Source organism: Berghia stephanieae, chromosome 5 (assembly GCF_034508935.2).
Source record: "Berghia stephanieae isolate SIO BIC M18660-M18661 chromosome 5, UCSD_Bste_1.3, whole genome shotgun sequence".
Taxonomy (NCBI): Eukaryota; Metazoa; Mollusca; class Gastropoda; order Nudibranchia; family Aeolidiidae; genus Berghia; species Berghia stephanieae.
The window spans coordinates 45,156,118-45,172,587 of NC_088364.1; the positions used below are offsets into that span (position 1 = coordinate 45,156,118).

The 16,470-nt window shown below is 34.5% G+C and overlaps 1 protein-coding gene across 1 annotated transcript in view; it reads left to right on the forward strand.

The window, feature by feature from the left end:
* LOC144973006 (sphingosine kinase 2-like) overlaps nt 1-15,165 on the forward strand; it is a 24,674-nt gene extending 9,509 nt beyond the window's left edge. Inside the window, exons 2-6 of the mRNA XM_078914929.1 lie at nt 3,762-3,911; nt 4,672-4,766; nt 6,524-6,639; nt 8,387-8,607; nt 10,662-15,165. Coding sequence (XP_078771055.1) covers nt 3,762-3,911; nt 4,672-4,766; nt 6,524-6,639; nt 8,387-8,607; nt 10,662-11,962 — 1,883 coding nt within the window. The 3' untranslated portion in view covers nt 11,963-15,165. The remainder of the gene's footprint in view (nt 1-3,761; nt 3,912-4,671; nt 4,767-6,523; nt 6,640-8,386; nt 8,608-10,661) is intronic.
* The last annotated feature ends 1,305 nt before the right edge of the window (nt 15,166-16,470 follow it).

Consider the following 16,470-nt stretch of genomic DNA (forward strand, 5'->3'; position numbering starts at 1 on the left):
CTACCCCTCACCCTCATCTTATACTTACGCTCTTTGTTTTAATATCACCGGGCATTATTATGTGGGGCCACCTTCCCGAATTTTTGAAGAAAAATAGAGAGAGAAAATGGGAAGGTGCTCTCAAGTTGTTTCGGTTTAAAGAAAGTCCTTCTTAGAAGTATTTCGGTTCATCGTAAGAATTAGGACAAAGATAATGAAGAAACTAGTACAATTTATTAAATTCTTTGCGGTTTAAGGTATTTTTCGGTTTAGCTTCTTTCGGTTTAAAGTTATTTTACTGTATATATATATATATATATAATAGATTGATGTTAGCAATAAAACTATTATTAAATAGCATCTTTAATAGTTTTGTGTGACGGTGGCAGTAGTATTTTCCTATGTTTAGCATTATCTGATTATATGTGACTCCAGAACATGGAAAATTGCAAAGAATTGCGGCAATTGTCAAAATTGCGAAAAATCGCGCCGCGTTGCGGCCACAAGCGATTTCCTGGAGGGACAGTTCAACGACAAAATGGCAGCGGAGAACCAAAACAATGGACATGTTAGGAAATTTTAAACTTTCACTAACCTATGAAGGTTTGTTCCAGAGTTTTTAAAATGCTACTATATATTGACAAATTGAATAAATAAACGCCAGGCAAAAGATCCATGGTGAAAATGCTAATTGAAAGAGATGCTAGACCAAAGAGCTTACGGAATTTTTCCCTCAGATAAAACCGATACTGATCAGTGTAATCTTTTGCAATTGCTCACTGCTGGTTTGTAATTGGCCATACCAGCAGTGTCAGTGAAAAAAAAAAGGAAAAAAAAAATTAAATGCCAACAAAGAAGTTTATTGTTTTGCACAAAATCAGCATTGTTTGACACTTAGTTGAGCTCAGATACTTATGTAAGCTTTTGATAGGACAGATGAAAATACTTGTGATAAACCTTTTTCTAAGGGCTCACTTTCAGGGTGGTTAGACAGGAGATTGATCACGGGGACTTCTTTTAATTGTCAAAGTAAATCAGTCAAATTACTACTCCACCAGTAATACCATATATTGGGACTTGATAACGACCCAAGTACTTCTTAGTAATATTTTAATTGGGAGAAATGAGACTTGAAATTGACCCAGTTTTTATTTGGGTGAAGTGAGAATGTAATCTTAAAGGTATCAACTCGTGCCATCAAAAGAGATGTGTGCCTCGGCTTATCTATGCGTGTTTCTTGTTTACCAGATTTTTATCATCAATATCAAAAAAGCACTTTTAAAAAGTGATAATATCTCCATTTGGTAACTCCATGATCTGTGACTGCAAATAATTTGTTGATATCTAGGTTTTTGATGAGTCACGGCAGTATAAGATCAATGGTGCTTTTGAACTCCTAAGTATTTCATTTATTACTGCTTGTTTTGCCTAAAATTCATAGTCCATAGTCCATAGTGGATGGAGTCTTTTGACCTTTCATGGTGGGTGGATAGGTTACTCTTAGTGTGTCTCTTCTATCCCCTTTGTTTTCCCTTTCTAAGTTGTTCTATGTCTTTATTCTGGATCGAGATTACCCGGTTTTATTCCTGGTCAGGGCAAAAGGGGTGGAGGTGGGGGCAGTCAAATATATGGTTTCTTATTTGAGAGATAATTTTTTTTTTTCCTCTTGCAAATCATATCTGGCTTGTGTGCTATTATATTTTTTTAGTTTTGAATATATATTATATATTGCACTTTGTAAACATTTGAGTGTATCCTTCATAGCAGGATCCTTTGCTCGTACCTGAATGGAACTTTTACGTAATAAAAAAGATAGCATATTGATAGAATTGTGGAATTTTCTCTTCCTTATTTGAACTAGTCCTATTTGTCTAATTTTTTATTTGGTGATTTTAACTTTAGATTTACTTTTCCTCAATCATCCTCCTTTTTGAAAAAACCCAAACAAACTGAAATGACCTACAAGTGTTGCTGAGGCCATAAAAACCCCCAAAACAAAAGCATAGTCTTAATTCCTTCCTTTTAAATGTCATCATTTGTCATAGCAATACAGTAACTCAGTTTGTAACAAATCCTTGTGACATTGAGCTCGGTCAGTGAACTGATTGGTGGCAATTATTACCAAAAAAAAAAAAAAACAAGAAATATGTAAGAATTCTAATAAGAAAAACTGGTGCATAACAGGCTATTTGTACTGTATGAAATGGGTTCCAAATGGGGAATAATTAGAGTAAAGCATAATGATAATGATGAATTCAGAGAAATTTGCTGTATACTTGCACATAATTATTGATTTATTTAATGATTGATTTCTTTATGTATTGGGTGATCCATTGATTTATATATATATGTATTATATTGTGGTGTTATTTTTAAAATTTATGTATTTATTTATGATTGTGTTTATTTATCTATGTATTTATTAATTAATTTGTTTATTTATTTCTTTTACTTATTTAAACAAATGAAAGTTAGAGCCAAAATTTATGCTCATTTTTGTTTCATATTTTGATTCGAAGCCTTTAAGTATGAATTCATCCTCATAAACCGGAAAACACTGAAAAGTGAAAATGGTATGTAGTAATGCAACATGTGGTGACGGCCTCATCAATGTCATGGCTGCATTGAGATTTTATCATAGGTTATTGACATTTAATTTATGAGTTGGATAGAATTCCCTTTACAGTCAATCAGCAATGTAAATTTAAAAAGAGAGAGAGCGAGAGAGAGAGAGAGAGAGAGCGAGAGAGAGAGAGAGAGAGAGAGAGAGAGAGAGAGAGAGAGAGAGAGAGAGAGAGAGAGAGAGAGAGAGAGAGAGAGAGATTGCGTGTGTGTGTGTGTGTTTACTTGTAAATCAACTGTTCATCTCTTAACGTGTAATGTAATCAGTTGTTTGTAATGTAATATTGAGTGTGTATGCATTATCTATCAAATTCAGTCCTTTGTGGACAAAGAAAAATTAATGTCTTCTCCATATGGGACTGGTATCAAGGTGCGATTTTGTGAGTTTTGTTCACTTGTAGAAATCATCGAGCCCTAAAAAAAGTGTTTAGGTGTATGCTGTCCTCTGAAGAGTATTCATTGTGTTACAGTTACAACTAAGGGACCTAATCTGTGATAACTGCATTCACCTAATGGTTTTATAAACGCTTCAATGTTTCCCTTTTGAGATCCTTTGATGCCCATGTTATTTACATCAAATCTAGAGTGAAATCTCCCCATGTCATACGCTAAGGACTTAGGGAAATTGCTCTGCTCTCAGTTGAAGATGACGAATATTATGACCATATAATTGAGATAACATCTCTCTTCCTAATAGTATGTTGTTTATAGTTTAAGTTCTCAGACTAGATACACGGATATTATAACCACATGAAATGTACCATGCTTCTATTTCCTCTTTTAACTCATTGTCTTGCCTTCGTTTTTTTTGCCATCACAGATAAAAGTCTAGATGTAATATCTTTTGATCATCCATCCCATCATCTGTTTTTTGTTTTTGGTGCTTTAAAATTTTTTTTGGCTGATACTGAAATAATTGTATTACAAATTCCGTTTCACTCAAAAAAAAAAATCCACAAAAAACAGGAAAGAAAAATGAACAAACAGGAAAAAGAAATACATTTATTCCCCTTTATTGATCAACGCAATCGCAGTGATGAATTTTGTATTTTTCCTGTATTATGTTACTAGGATGAGTTTTTACAATGGTGAAATGATATTGTTTATGTCCTGCTTTAATCATTTTATTATTTAAAAAAAAAAATCTCAATTTGTAACAGATTTGCCGAACACTGTTGCCCCACCTCAGGGAAAAATCCTGGTCCTTATCAATCCCCGCAGTGGACCAGGGAAAGCTCACACCATATTTAAGACATCTGTACTCCCAATGCTGCAGGAGGCAGGAATTCCATTTAAATCCATGATTACAGGTAAATGCCAAATATAGCATGGGAGGAGGATGGGGGGGGGGGGGGGGGGATTCCCAAATATTTATAGGTTTCTTGCAAAAATTGGGGTCTTAACCTCCCATGGTGGAGAGAGAGAGAGAGAGGGGGGGGGGGGGGGGGGGTAGTGACTCTTGGTATGTCTATCCTCCTATAACATTTTTCTTTTTCCAGGTTGCCTTCTATTTTTGTCTTAGAATGAGATTGCTTCGTCTTATTCTAGCCCTGGCCAGAGTCCTTAGCTGAGAGGGAAACAGTCAAATGTATAGTATAGTGAACGTAAAGAAGAAGTGTATAGTATTAGTTTGGGATAGGATATTTTTTCCTTGTAAATCATCTCTCATATAAATATATATGTTGTTATAGTTTTTGTTTTGTCTTGAATATAATACTTTGCTAGCAATTGAGTGTATTGGTGTTGGTCGGATCCTATGTTAATATCTGGATGTGACTTTTTGGTGCCCTCGCGCTAAATGCATTGGTAATTTGCTCTTGGAATCATTTCTGTTCCCGATTTGAACAAGTCCCTTTTGTCATACTTTTTCTCAGGTGCTTTTAATTGTAAATCTATAATTTTTTGACTATCGCATCTTCTTTCTTTTTTTCTGGTGCTTAAATGACCTAAAGCTGTTGAAAGCACCATTATATTCCAGTATTTTTTCTTATTTTTCATGCAAAACTGAGCATTAATTCTGATGTCCAAGGACAAGTTTCAAAAAACATTTTAAAATCTTTTTATCCCCAGAATATTCTGGCCATGCAACTGAATTATTGAGAGACCTTCAGTTGTCGGATTGGTATGCCATAGTCATTGTGTCTGGAGATGGTCTTATATTTGAGGTATTAAAGCCATATGGATACCATAGTCTTTGTGCCTGAAGACAAACTTATGTTTAATGTAAATAAATCATACAGGATACCTTGGTTATTTTGGCTGGAGACGAATTTACATTTATATTACTAAGTCATATAAAATAACATAGTTAGTGTGTCTGGAGATGATCTTGTGTCTTTGTGTCTGAAGACAACTCCGCCTGGCAGGTGAGAGCGTGGCTCTACCGTGTGAGCTATCCACGAACACAAAAATATTCGTTTCAAACTCAAAGTCATTACTAGATCCCTCTCTCACCCACTTCTTGAGACCACCGATTCGTTCGTACACCACCATCGCGAATAATTTTGACCAGCAGTTAAGCTTAATAGCCAATATTCTCAACACAAACATATAACATAGAAACGATTGAGACATTGAGTATGCTCCGGTGTATGGGGTGAATTTTTAATTCAGAAAAGTGAGTGGAGCAGGCACTTATGTTGGTAACAACAAGATATGAAGTGAATAGAAAAGTGCCAGAAGACAATAGAGAATAAACATTTTTTCGCGGCGGTGGTGGGGTTTGAACCTGCGACCTTATTGGTACGACAACTCCGCCTGGCAGGTGAGAGCGTGGCTCTACCGTGTGAGCTATCCACGAACACAAAAATATTCGTTTCAAACTCAAAGTCATTACTAGATCCCTCTCTCACCCACTTCTTGAGACCACCGATTCGTTCGTACACCACCATCGCGAATAATTTTGACCAGCAGTTAAGCTTAATAGCCAATATTCTCAACACAAACATATAACATAGAAACGATTGAGACATTGAGTATGCTCCGGTGGTGTACGAACGAATCGGCGGTCTCAAGAAGTGGGTGAGAGAGGGATCTAGTAATGACTTTGAGTTTGAAACGAATATTTTTGTGTTCGTGGATAGCTCACACGGTAGAGCCACGCTCTCACCTGCCAGGCGGAGTTGTCGTACCAATAAGGTCGCAGGTTCAAACCCCACCACCGCCGCGAAAAATTTTTTATTCTCTATTGTCTTCTGGCACTTTTCTATTCACTTCATATCTTGTTGTTACCAACATAAGTGCCTGCTCCACTCACTTTTCTGAATTAAAAATTCACCCCATACACCGGAGCATACTCAATGTCTCAATCGTTTCTATGTTATATGTTTGTGTTGAGAATATTGGCTATTAAGCTTAACTGCTGGTCAAAATTATTCGCGATGGTGGTGTACGAACGAATCGGTGGTCTCAAGAAGTGGGTGAGAGAGGGATCTAGTAATGACTTTGAGTTTGAAACGAATATTTTTGTGTTCGTGGATAGCTCACACGGTAGAGCCACGCTCTCACCTGCCAGGCGGAGTTGTCGTACCAATAAGGTCGCAGGTTCAAACCCCACCACCGCCGCGAAAAAATTTTTATTCTCTATTGTCTTCTGGCACTTTTCTATTCACTTCATATCTTGTTGTGTCTGAAGACAAACTTATGTTTAATGTAAATAAATCATACAGGATACCTTGGTTATTTTGACTGGAGACGAATTTACATTCATGTTACTAAGTCATATAAAATAACATAGTGTGTCTGGAGATGATCTGGTATATGAGTATGTTAATGATTTGCTTTTAAATCATCGTCATCATTGTCATCGTCATGGTCATCATCATCTTCATCCTCATCATCATCCTCATCGTCGTTATCTATAATAATGATAAATTCAAATCAATATTAATCATTGTTTCAACCATTCTCCCCCCTTTTCTAGACCATCAACGGCCTGATGTCCAGAGGGGACTGGCTAAGTTCAATACAGACACCAATAGGATGTCTACCAGGGGGATCAGGAAATGCTTTATGTTGCGCCATCAACTATGCTGCTGGGTTTGTTTATGTATTTGTTTATTTTTGTTAAATATTGTTACTCATTGTTTTTAGAGAAACTTGTAAATTAAATTTTTTAAATGTAGTATGATATGTAATTTAATGATAATGTTTTTTTCTTTTCTTTCAAGTGAAAAACATATATATTTGCAAGGAAATAAAGGCTAGTATGGACAGGCAATCATCTATTTTAATTATTATACTACTGTATTGTGGGAATTAACATAGATTGAGACAAATCTTTTGAGCCATTAATGATCAAAACTGATCCGGTAATAAAATCTGTAGGTTCGTGCAAATAAATCTGGCAAAAAAAATGGAAAAAAAAAGGGGGGGGGGGGGGGGGGGCTTATAGCGATTTCCAATGACAGAACATTATACCCTTACAGATTTTATAAATAATCATTTTAGCCAATGGGTGAAATGCCCTTAATTTAAATAAATAAAAAAAATAAATTTAAAAAATCCCTTTATTCATCCCATAGGGGAAATTTGTCTCTAGGTTCTATTCCAAGGGAAGACTTGAATAACCCAGGCTTCAGCCGCAGTACAGCGCCGCAAATTGAGCTAAGCGAGGTGACTTGCTCAAGGCCACATAGCGCAGTGGCGGGTGATCAAACTTATTACCTTATGGGTACAAAGCAAAGACCGTACCACTGAGCCACGCTACCCCCTGGTTTACATAAAAATTTTTACATGGGTTGTACGGAATAATTATGACCCCCAACGCTATTTAAAAAAAAGAATAGATATCTGGGTACTTTGGTGCTTGATCAGCTATTGTACAGTCATCCTGCAACATGTGCAGATTTAATTGGTATATACAGATTTTTTAAAGAGTTCATTGAAGGTCAAATCCGGATTTTTTTCTCTTCAGATTCGGATTTTAAAAGTTAAATTTCAGAAGATTGAAAATGATTGAAAACATGATTTAAAGAAGAAAAAAAAATTAGAAATAGATATGCATTTAAATTGACCTATAGTAAATCAATTTTAAAGTAATTTAAGGTGATACTTCATTCATTAGTTAAAATCAAGACAGTTTGGTTTTACACAGATTTTTATCTTAAAATTTGGATTCCCCCCTAATTAGAGAGAATGGCAATGGCTTCGTTGCTGGTCAAAGATCTCCATTCATCCCTGTTGGCTGCAATATCTGTCCATTTCTATTATACTTTTTATTTTTATTTAGTCTCAAAGAGTGGTTCTCATAGATCAATTAACAGAGCATTTTGCCGAAAAGTAAAGGAACTAGATTCAATTGCAGTCAGAGTTTTTATTTTTGTGACTCACTCTTCTGAACATCGGACGGCATTTGGGTTGCTAGTTATGTTGTATCTGGTAGAAGGTTCTTTTCAATAAACTATGTCCTTACCAAAAAGTTGTAAGCAATTATTACTCTCCACATAGCGTGTCTGTATTCAACACTTTGTTACATCAGTATAAACCCTGGATTTGAATAGTGATATAATATGCAAATCTTTATATTCTTGATGTTTAATACAAATTAGAAGAAGCATCAAATGAAATCAAATTTTCATGTCTTGAAAAACTATTGTATTAAAGGTAATCGATTTTTATTTTTTAAATTACTATGGTATTGAACTGTTTTAAATTGCTATTGTAGCAGAGGTAACAGCATTTAGACATCTTGAATTGTTTTATATTAAAGAGAACCGACTTTTTATGTCATAGATTACTATTATTATCAACTAATTTTAAACTTTGTCAATCATAATCCTTTCAGAGAGCCAATCAATGTCAATATGGCCCTTCACTCCACATTTGTCCTCATCAAACATCGTGTAGTCCCAATGGATCTTGTAATCGTCCACATTCCAGACCGAACTGTTTACTCCTTCCTGTCAGTCACCTGGGGCATCATGGCTGATATTGACTATGAAAGTGAAAAGTATAGAAATCTAGGAGAGGCTCGTTTTACTGTGGGAGCTTTACGAAGAATTATTGGTAAGTAAGGCTTTGTGGTCTGATGCTCGCCTTTATGTCATATATGCAATTTTAAACAATTAAACCTTCTCCTTACCAACCATAGGAAAATTGTCACATTCGATACTATGCAACCAAAATTTTTCTCATTCTGATTTCTTTTGTGTACCACAAAATTTGAAGACAGATCTTTGTTATAGTTATAAAAATTCAACACTTTGTTGCAGGGTTTGTTTTGTTTAAAAAAAAATTATGTATATAAAGAATTTACTGCTTTTATGCTTGAGTGAAAAAAAAAAAATTTTTGTGTTGGTTGGGTGTGACGTTTTGGGGAAAATCCTGCAAATGGCTTGTGAGGAGAAAGTCAAAGTTAAAGGATAAGCTTTGGATGTCATTGTTGATCACCCTGACAACTAAATTCTCTCGTTTTGAACCATTAAAAAAAAAGACTTAATAAGATTTAAATCTATTTTGGACAACAAAGGAAACCAGTGATAAGAAATAAAATCTCAGTGACCAGAGCCAATTTTAAGTCTGTAACTGATATTTATGTAAAGAATTAAGATATGATCCTTCCTATTTAAGATTAAATTGATTTGTACAAGATGTGCATTTTTGTCGAATGCAAAGTAGTCATTTTGATAGAAGTTTATAGTTATCAAGAATGGTACTGAAAAACGCAAAACTTTTAAAATGCCTGTCTGTAACTTTCAGATTAACAGGAACTGTGTTAGGATGCTTTCAATCTTACTTGACTGACAGCTCACTATCGATTTTGGTTGACGGACACTTTTCACCTCCTTTTCTTCTTAATTTTGGGGTACCGCAAGGAGATGTTCTTGGCCCCCTTTTGTACACTCTCTATAGCCAACCTTTTGCTGGTGTCCTCAGACAATATAATATTCATTATGACATGTATGTTGATGATAATCAACTTTATTTGTCAGCTAATCCATTGGTTATTGTGAGTGGTCTAGTCTCTTCCATGGAAATTTGCATTGAAGTTGTCAAGAATTTGAGATAAAATGAAGAAAAAACTGAAGTCCTTTTCTGCACTCCAAAGAAACTCTCAATCTCAATTCAAAACAACTTTATTGTGATTAAAAAGAAAATGATCTATTTTACAGAATAGGCTAGAACATATGTATATATTTTCATCATGACTTATCCTTGGTAAAACACATCAACAACCTGTGTAAAATAATGTATTTCGAATTAAGAAATATTTCGCAAATATCAAAGTTTTTAAACAGTACTGCCCTGAAAACTATTTTCTAGGATAGATTACTGTAATTCACTTTTTTTTATATAACATTCCAAATTATCTCCTTCACAAACTGCAACGCATCCAAAATCATTCTGCTGGGATCACTCTAAGAAAAAATCCAAGAGATCATATCACACCCATGTTTTTGTCACTTCACCTGCTGAATTAAGACTCAAATACGAAATTGCTGTTCTTTGCTTTAACTGTATCAACAAAACTGCTCCTTCAAATTTATGCAACCTAAGATCATTGTACTCTCCTAGTGATCATCTCCTCTTAACTGTTCCCAATAAAGGCTCCAAAAAGTTTTCAGATTGGTCTTTTTCTCATGTTGTTTCTTCTGGTTGAAACTTTCTTCCAATTTCTTTAAGAAAATGCATTACAGAAACTTCTTTTAAGGCAAATAATAAGACCTATTTTATAAGAAGATAGACGTAATTGTTGCATTGATATTGTATTGAAAAGGCGTCTAGAGTTGTTTGTATATGGAATAGGCGTGGTATAAATGATTTACATTTTATTTATTTATTATTATTATTATCATCATCATCATCATCATCATCATCATCGGGATTATTATTATTATTATTATTATTATTTTTATTATTATTATTATTATTATTATTATTATTATTATTATTATTATTATTATTATTATTATTATTATTATGACAACAACCTGCACTTTGATTTTCTTAATGAGATGTCATGTCACACTGACTTTTGTTGACGATTTTAAGGTGTGATTTCTTTTCTCTCACCAAATTCATCTGTTTTTTGTACCCCCCCCCCCCCCAACTTTCTGCAGGTTTAAGGACTTACAAAGGAAGAGTGTCATTTCTGCCTGTAGCTGAATATCACCACAAAGAACACGAGACTACTAGCAGCTCAGGAAAGAAGATACTATCCAAAATAAGAAGTTTTTCTCTTCGCAGTCGAAGCAGCAGCAAAAGCACCCTCAATTCAATTGAAGAAACGGGATCACCTCAGCTGTTAAAACATCGCAGTCTCAGCATGGACCAAAGTGGCTACAGTGAGGCTCAGGTTATTCGATCTGATGTCGATTACAGCAAAGAAATCGACAGATTGACTGGTGGAGGTGATGGCGGTTTAACTCTTTCGGCAAGTTGCCAGTCAGATTCTTTAGTAGGGAATGGATTTGATATAGATTTGCCTCAGAAGTCTTTCTTGGATGATGATGAAGGAACAAAAATGGAGACAGGAACTAGCTTGTCTGATCCTGTGGTCGACAACTCGACTGGATTGTCGGAAAAAACATTGTCAATTGCAGCTGATAATTCTGTTGAGGCAGAGAATGTGGAGCAAAATGGAAATTGTAATCTTGTTGTTACTGAACAGAATGGAGATGGAAATGTTGACAAAGACACAAATGTGAGTGGAATTCAGACAGTTACATCTAAAAGGCCAGTCAGTGGTGGGGATGATTCCGTCTTCACAGAATTCAATGGAAACCACAATAGTCAATGCATTGCGTCCTCTTTCTCATCTCCACCAGAGGGAGATGCTTTGAATTCATCAAAATCATTGACAGCCGAGATAACAACAGCATCAGCTAACAATGGCAGTCTGAAACCGCCTCGTGCTTCTGGACATCAGAAATCAAAAAGCGATGTCAGTTTTACGGTCATGGCCGAAACAGAGGAAGTCAAAGTTGAGCAGGAAAATTACACAGGAAACAAAGCTGATTTTTCACCCGTCCCAACTCCTTTACTACCTCCCTTGGATGAACCCATTCCTGATAACTGGGTTACTTTAGAAGATAATTACATTCTCGTCTGTGCCGTCTACCAAACTCATCTTGGGAGCGACATGCTGGCAGCGCCTGATGCACATCTAAACGACGGTTTTATCCATCTCATGATGGTGAAAGAAGGGATCTCTCGCAATGCCTTGCTCAATCTGTTTTTGACATTTGGAGAAGGTGGTCACATCCACTCTCCTTTCGTGAATTATGTAAAAGTTCTCGCCTTTCGCTTGGAGCCAATGTCCAATGTAGGAAACATCATGATTGATGGAGAGCGGTTTGATCCAACTCCTCTGCAAGCTCAAATATTACCAGGAATTGCCAAAGTGATGGCTATTCAGTAAATCATTTGAATAGGGATCAATGATTTCATTTCTCAATTGTAAATACTCTATTATACTAATTCAATGATATTAAATGCAAAATCACGTTAATTGCAGATTTGCCACTTATGCACATTTAGATATTTCGGAGGCCAAATTTGGCTAAATTCGGATTTTCCCTTCCATATTCGTAAAGAAAGTTTGAAATATAATTATAGGAAATATTGTTTCATTACAATGAAATGTGTACTTGACCACATTTAAAAACAATTCATTTGGGTTAATATTTTTTTTTTTTTGGTTGAAGTTCGGATTTTAAAATAATTTGCAGATATTTCTATTTGTTGCCTTTGCTAGGTCTGTAAATGACAGTTTATGGGAACTTCACTTTAAAAGAAAAAAAGAAAAAAAAAAGACTTTTCAGTTCATCTTTATTGTCAGTGTAAGTTGGTTGTGCAGTTATAACTCAATCGTCTTTGGATTGAAAGGATTTGGTTTTGAATTGGCAGAGACACTAATTTTTTCTTCTCTCAATTCCACCAGTTTTCAAGGTTTTAGTCTGATTGAGTCCTATAGTAGCCTAACATTGAAACTGAAATTTGATTGGTTCTTTTTTAGATGTAATGTTTGTGTCAAAAAGGGTGAATTTCTTTGAAATCAAAATTTCACTCATTATTTCTTCGATTATAATTGAAGACTTGACCGTTTCATCAATAGAGATGCACACTCTTTTTGTGAAAATAGTAAGTTATGACATTAGATTAAAATTGAACCTTTCATGTAAAGGACAAGACTTTTAAACTAATGAGTCTCTCTTGTTATCTTGATGGTTAGTGGCTGATTGATTTTATTTGTTTATATATTTATTATTTATTTATTTATTTACTTACTTTTGTGGTCCTTAGTTTTATTTCTTTGTTCAATTATCTGAAGAAACGCAAAAGATTCAACTTCAACAAGGAAATGGATATTATTGTGATTGCAATATTATAGCTTTAACCATTTATGCCTTGCCTTCTCTTAAGCTGACGTTTATTTAAATGGTTTCTAATATTTCCTTCTACACACAAGCCATGCATTATGAAGTCGCTTGGTCTTAAGATTCCAAGCAAACCAGAATTATTATTTTCTGTATTGAGTGAATGCTTTCGTTACCAAATTCAGTCCCTTGTTTGATGACCAAATAATAATTATAAAGACCTGCTTAACTGGGACTGGTATCTCAGTGTTGTGGTATATTGTGTTTATGAGTTGTACGATTTGTGAGTTTTGTTCAACGCATATATAATCAAGCCTTTCAAATACAATTTTTTTTTTCATCCAAGTTGACCTCATGATAGTGTTTACTGTGACGGATACAACTGAGGGGCAGAATCAGTGACAATAGCATTCCAAAAAGCAAAAAACAAAAAAGGAATGGTTTTTCTTATGTTGGTCTTTTACTATACATTTATGGATTTAAAAAGTAATAAGGTTTCTTGGTTTGTTATTTACAATAAACAGAATATTTTTTCATAGGGTCTACATATAGGTTAATATTTATAGTAAAAAAATTGGAAAACAATTTAGATTTGCTGTCGTTTACTAGTTCTCAGTCATTGGAAAGTGCTAATCTTGATATTAAACGACTGAACAGAAAAGATTTGCCCCCATCTGTTGTTGATACAGCCAACAATAAAATGTATTTTGCATGTCTATGGTGTCATACATCGACGTAGACTGAATCTTTTCACAATATGAATTCCGTCGTAAGTTGGGTACATCACTATTCCAAAGCAAAGTATGATTTTCTTATAAATGGCTTAAGGGCAACTCAGTTATATTAGTATAATGATAATACACAGTAAATTTAATTTTATATTCATTTCTGGTGTCTTTGCCCTCATCAAAATAATATGGCTAAGGCAAAATTTAAAACCAAGCCACTAAGCTCCTTGCAACACATGTCATAGATTTTGGCCAAAAGTTTTATTTCAAATATAAATAGATTAAGATAATCCCCATCTTGTCAAAAGTCTTAAGCCAGAAAGTTCTCTATTTTAAAATGACAATTTACTAAAATTTTAATTTTTAAATTGTCCTCGAACTGGTTCGGATGTATTTGTGGTTTCTTTTTCTTTTTTTTTTCTTTTTTTTTTTTGATTTAAAACAAATTAAATTTTTAAAAATTTGTTCATTCAAAGATCAAGAGACCAAACCCATTGAACCCTCAGTTCGATGTTGACGCATTTCTTGGTTACTGTAAACACTGGGCTACCTGGAGTTATGGACTCTAGAAAGTATGAAATATAAATGATTACAACAGCTTTGAAAAAAAAAAATGTCACAAAGAACATTTCAAGCACAAAACACTTCTGCAGAGCATTATTTGAAGGATTTGAGCCCAAAATGTTTCTTGCCATGTATTTTTATCCTTTTTTTAAATAAAAATCAAAAAGACTGTTTTAATTCATTTTGATTCAATGTATTCAAAAGAAATATTTACAATCTATACCAATGACCATGTGACCAATGATAAAAATTTATTTTTAAAAAATTGCCTTTAGCTTTAGATCTCACTCGCAGTTTCTTTTATGTGTGTTATGTAAAAAAAAGATCTTTTTCGTTTTCATTTTGTTTTTACATAATTGATAATTGTTGTTGCATAACATTCCATGTTGGGATACTGCTTGAAGAATGGTGTGACTCTTACTATACATCATTCCTCAGAATAACAATACGAGATATTAGCGGGCAGGGAGGTACATACTGCGTCTTCTATGCCCTTATATCTGTTTTCCAACATGCTTTCTGTCTTTGTCTTGGAATGGGATTACTTGGTTTTGTCCTGGCTCTGGCCGGAGTCCTAGCTGGGAGGGAAACAGTCAAATGCATAGTTATTGTTTTGGGAGATGATATTTTTTTCCTTGTAAATCATCTCTCTGTTATGTATTATTATTTTTATTTTGAATGTATAATGTAAGCATTTGAGTGTATTCCTCTTTGTTGGATTTTGTGCTTGTGCCTGGATGAGACTTGTAGGTGATTTCAAACTAAGTACATTGGTGGTATGCTCTTGGAATCTACATCTGATCCCTATTTGTTCTCAGTTCCCCTTTGTCTTACTTTTTCTTGGGTGCTTTCTAGAACTTTTTACTATCCCATTTTCTTCCTTTTTACTGGCGCTGATATAACCTAAATGTGTTGCAAGCGCCGTAAAACCCTTAAAAAAAAACAAAAACAAACATACGAGATATTAAGGCTTATTTTATAGCTCTGCTTACTACTTCATAGCATGATCGAAGAGCAGAAACAACAACAATCCTATCTATCCAATCCGATTACCTCTGCTCTCAGCATTTTATCCGGATTACAGAGACGTGCGGATATTGGAATCAGTCCCTACAGTGTACAAATAAAGAAGGAAAAAAATCCGTCCCCAGGCAACCTGACCAGATAATGGAGACATTTGGATTGTAAAGTTCTGGATTAGAGAGATATGACTGTACATAGCTCCAAATAATTTATATAGGGAATGATTCTGTAAATTATAGGACTGTTCCGTGAAGCAGGAGCAGTTAGTTCAATTGTAGTTTGCGCATCTTTTACCAAATTTTGTAAAGGAAAAAGTACTGCTTTTTTTGTCATTCTAGGTCAGCACTTTTGGTAATTATTTGTAAGCAGCAGATGAATTATCCCATGAAATTTTAACTGCATTAGTCATTAGATATTTCTTTTTCTTCACAAATAATAAAATCCATTCACATAACAGATGTCTATGGATTAAACCTACACACAGCTTTGCTCCTTTTTATAATAAGGTTATTAATGAATGCCAACACATCGAGGTCCCAAAAGCAGTTGCATGTTACTGTTTGTGTAAGATATTATCTTCGTTGTCGTTGTTATTAACATTACCATCATAATTATTTTATTACTATTGTTGATATGAGAAATTGTTTTCAACCCGTCTTTCTTAACCATGACTGAATGAGTGATTTATGTATCTGCCTGTTGGGTGCAGGTGACCGTATTTCATTGACAACACCTGTTCATGTTGCAAAACTGCCATTGGAAATTTACCCTGAATCAAAAATTTTACATTTTGACCAGAACATTGTTTTCATATTTAAAAGATATCTTTGATCTCTGTTTTTGATTTTTTTTCTTCTAATAATTCATTTATTATGTTTGGCGCTGTTCAAACGATTAGAATCAATGCATTAAATAAGAGAAATAAGTAATTTGATAACTTTCAAATAACGTTTGGAAAGAAAACGGTGAAAGTAGAGGGAGTTAACCCAATGAAAGCTTCTAACTCCTCCCATGGTGGGCAGAGAGGTCAATTTCGCTGTTTCTTCTATCCCCCTATATCTCTGTTCCCTTTCCAATTTGCTCTCTACCTTTGCTCTTTTTTTTTTTTTTAAATCCTGGCCCTTAGCTGAGAGGAAAGCAGTCAAATGAATTGTTCTATTTTTGATAGATTATATTTTTTTCCTTGGGAATCATCACTCTCTGATGCGCTTTTGTAGTTTTTAGTGTTGTATATA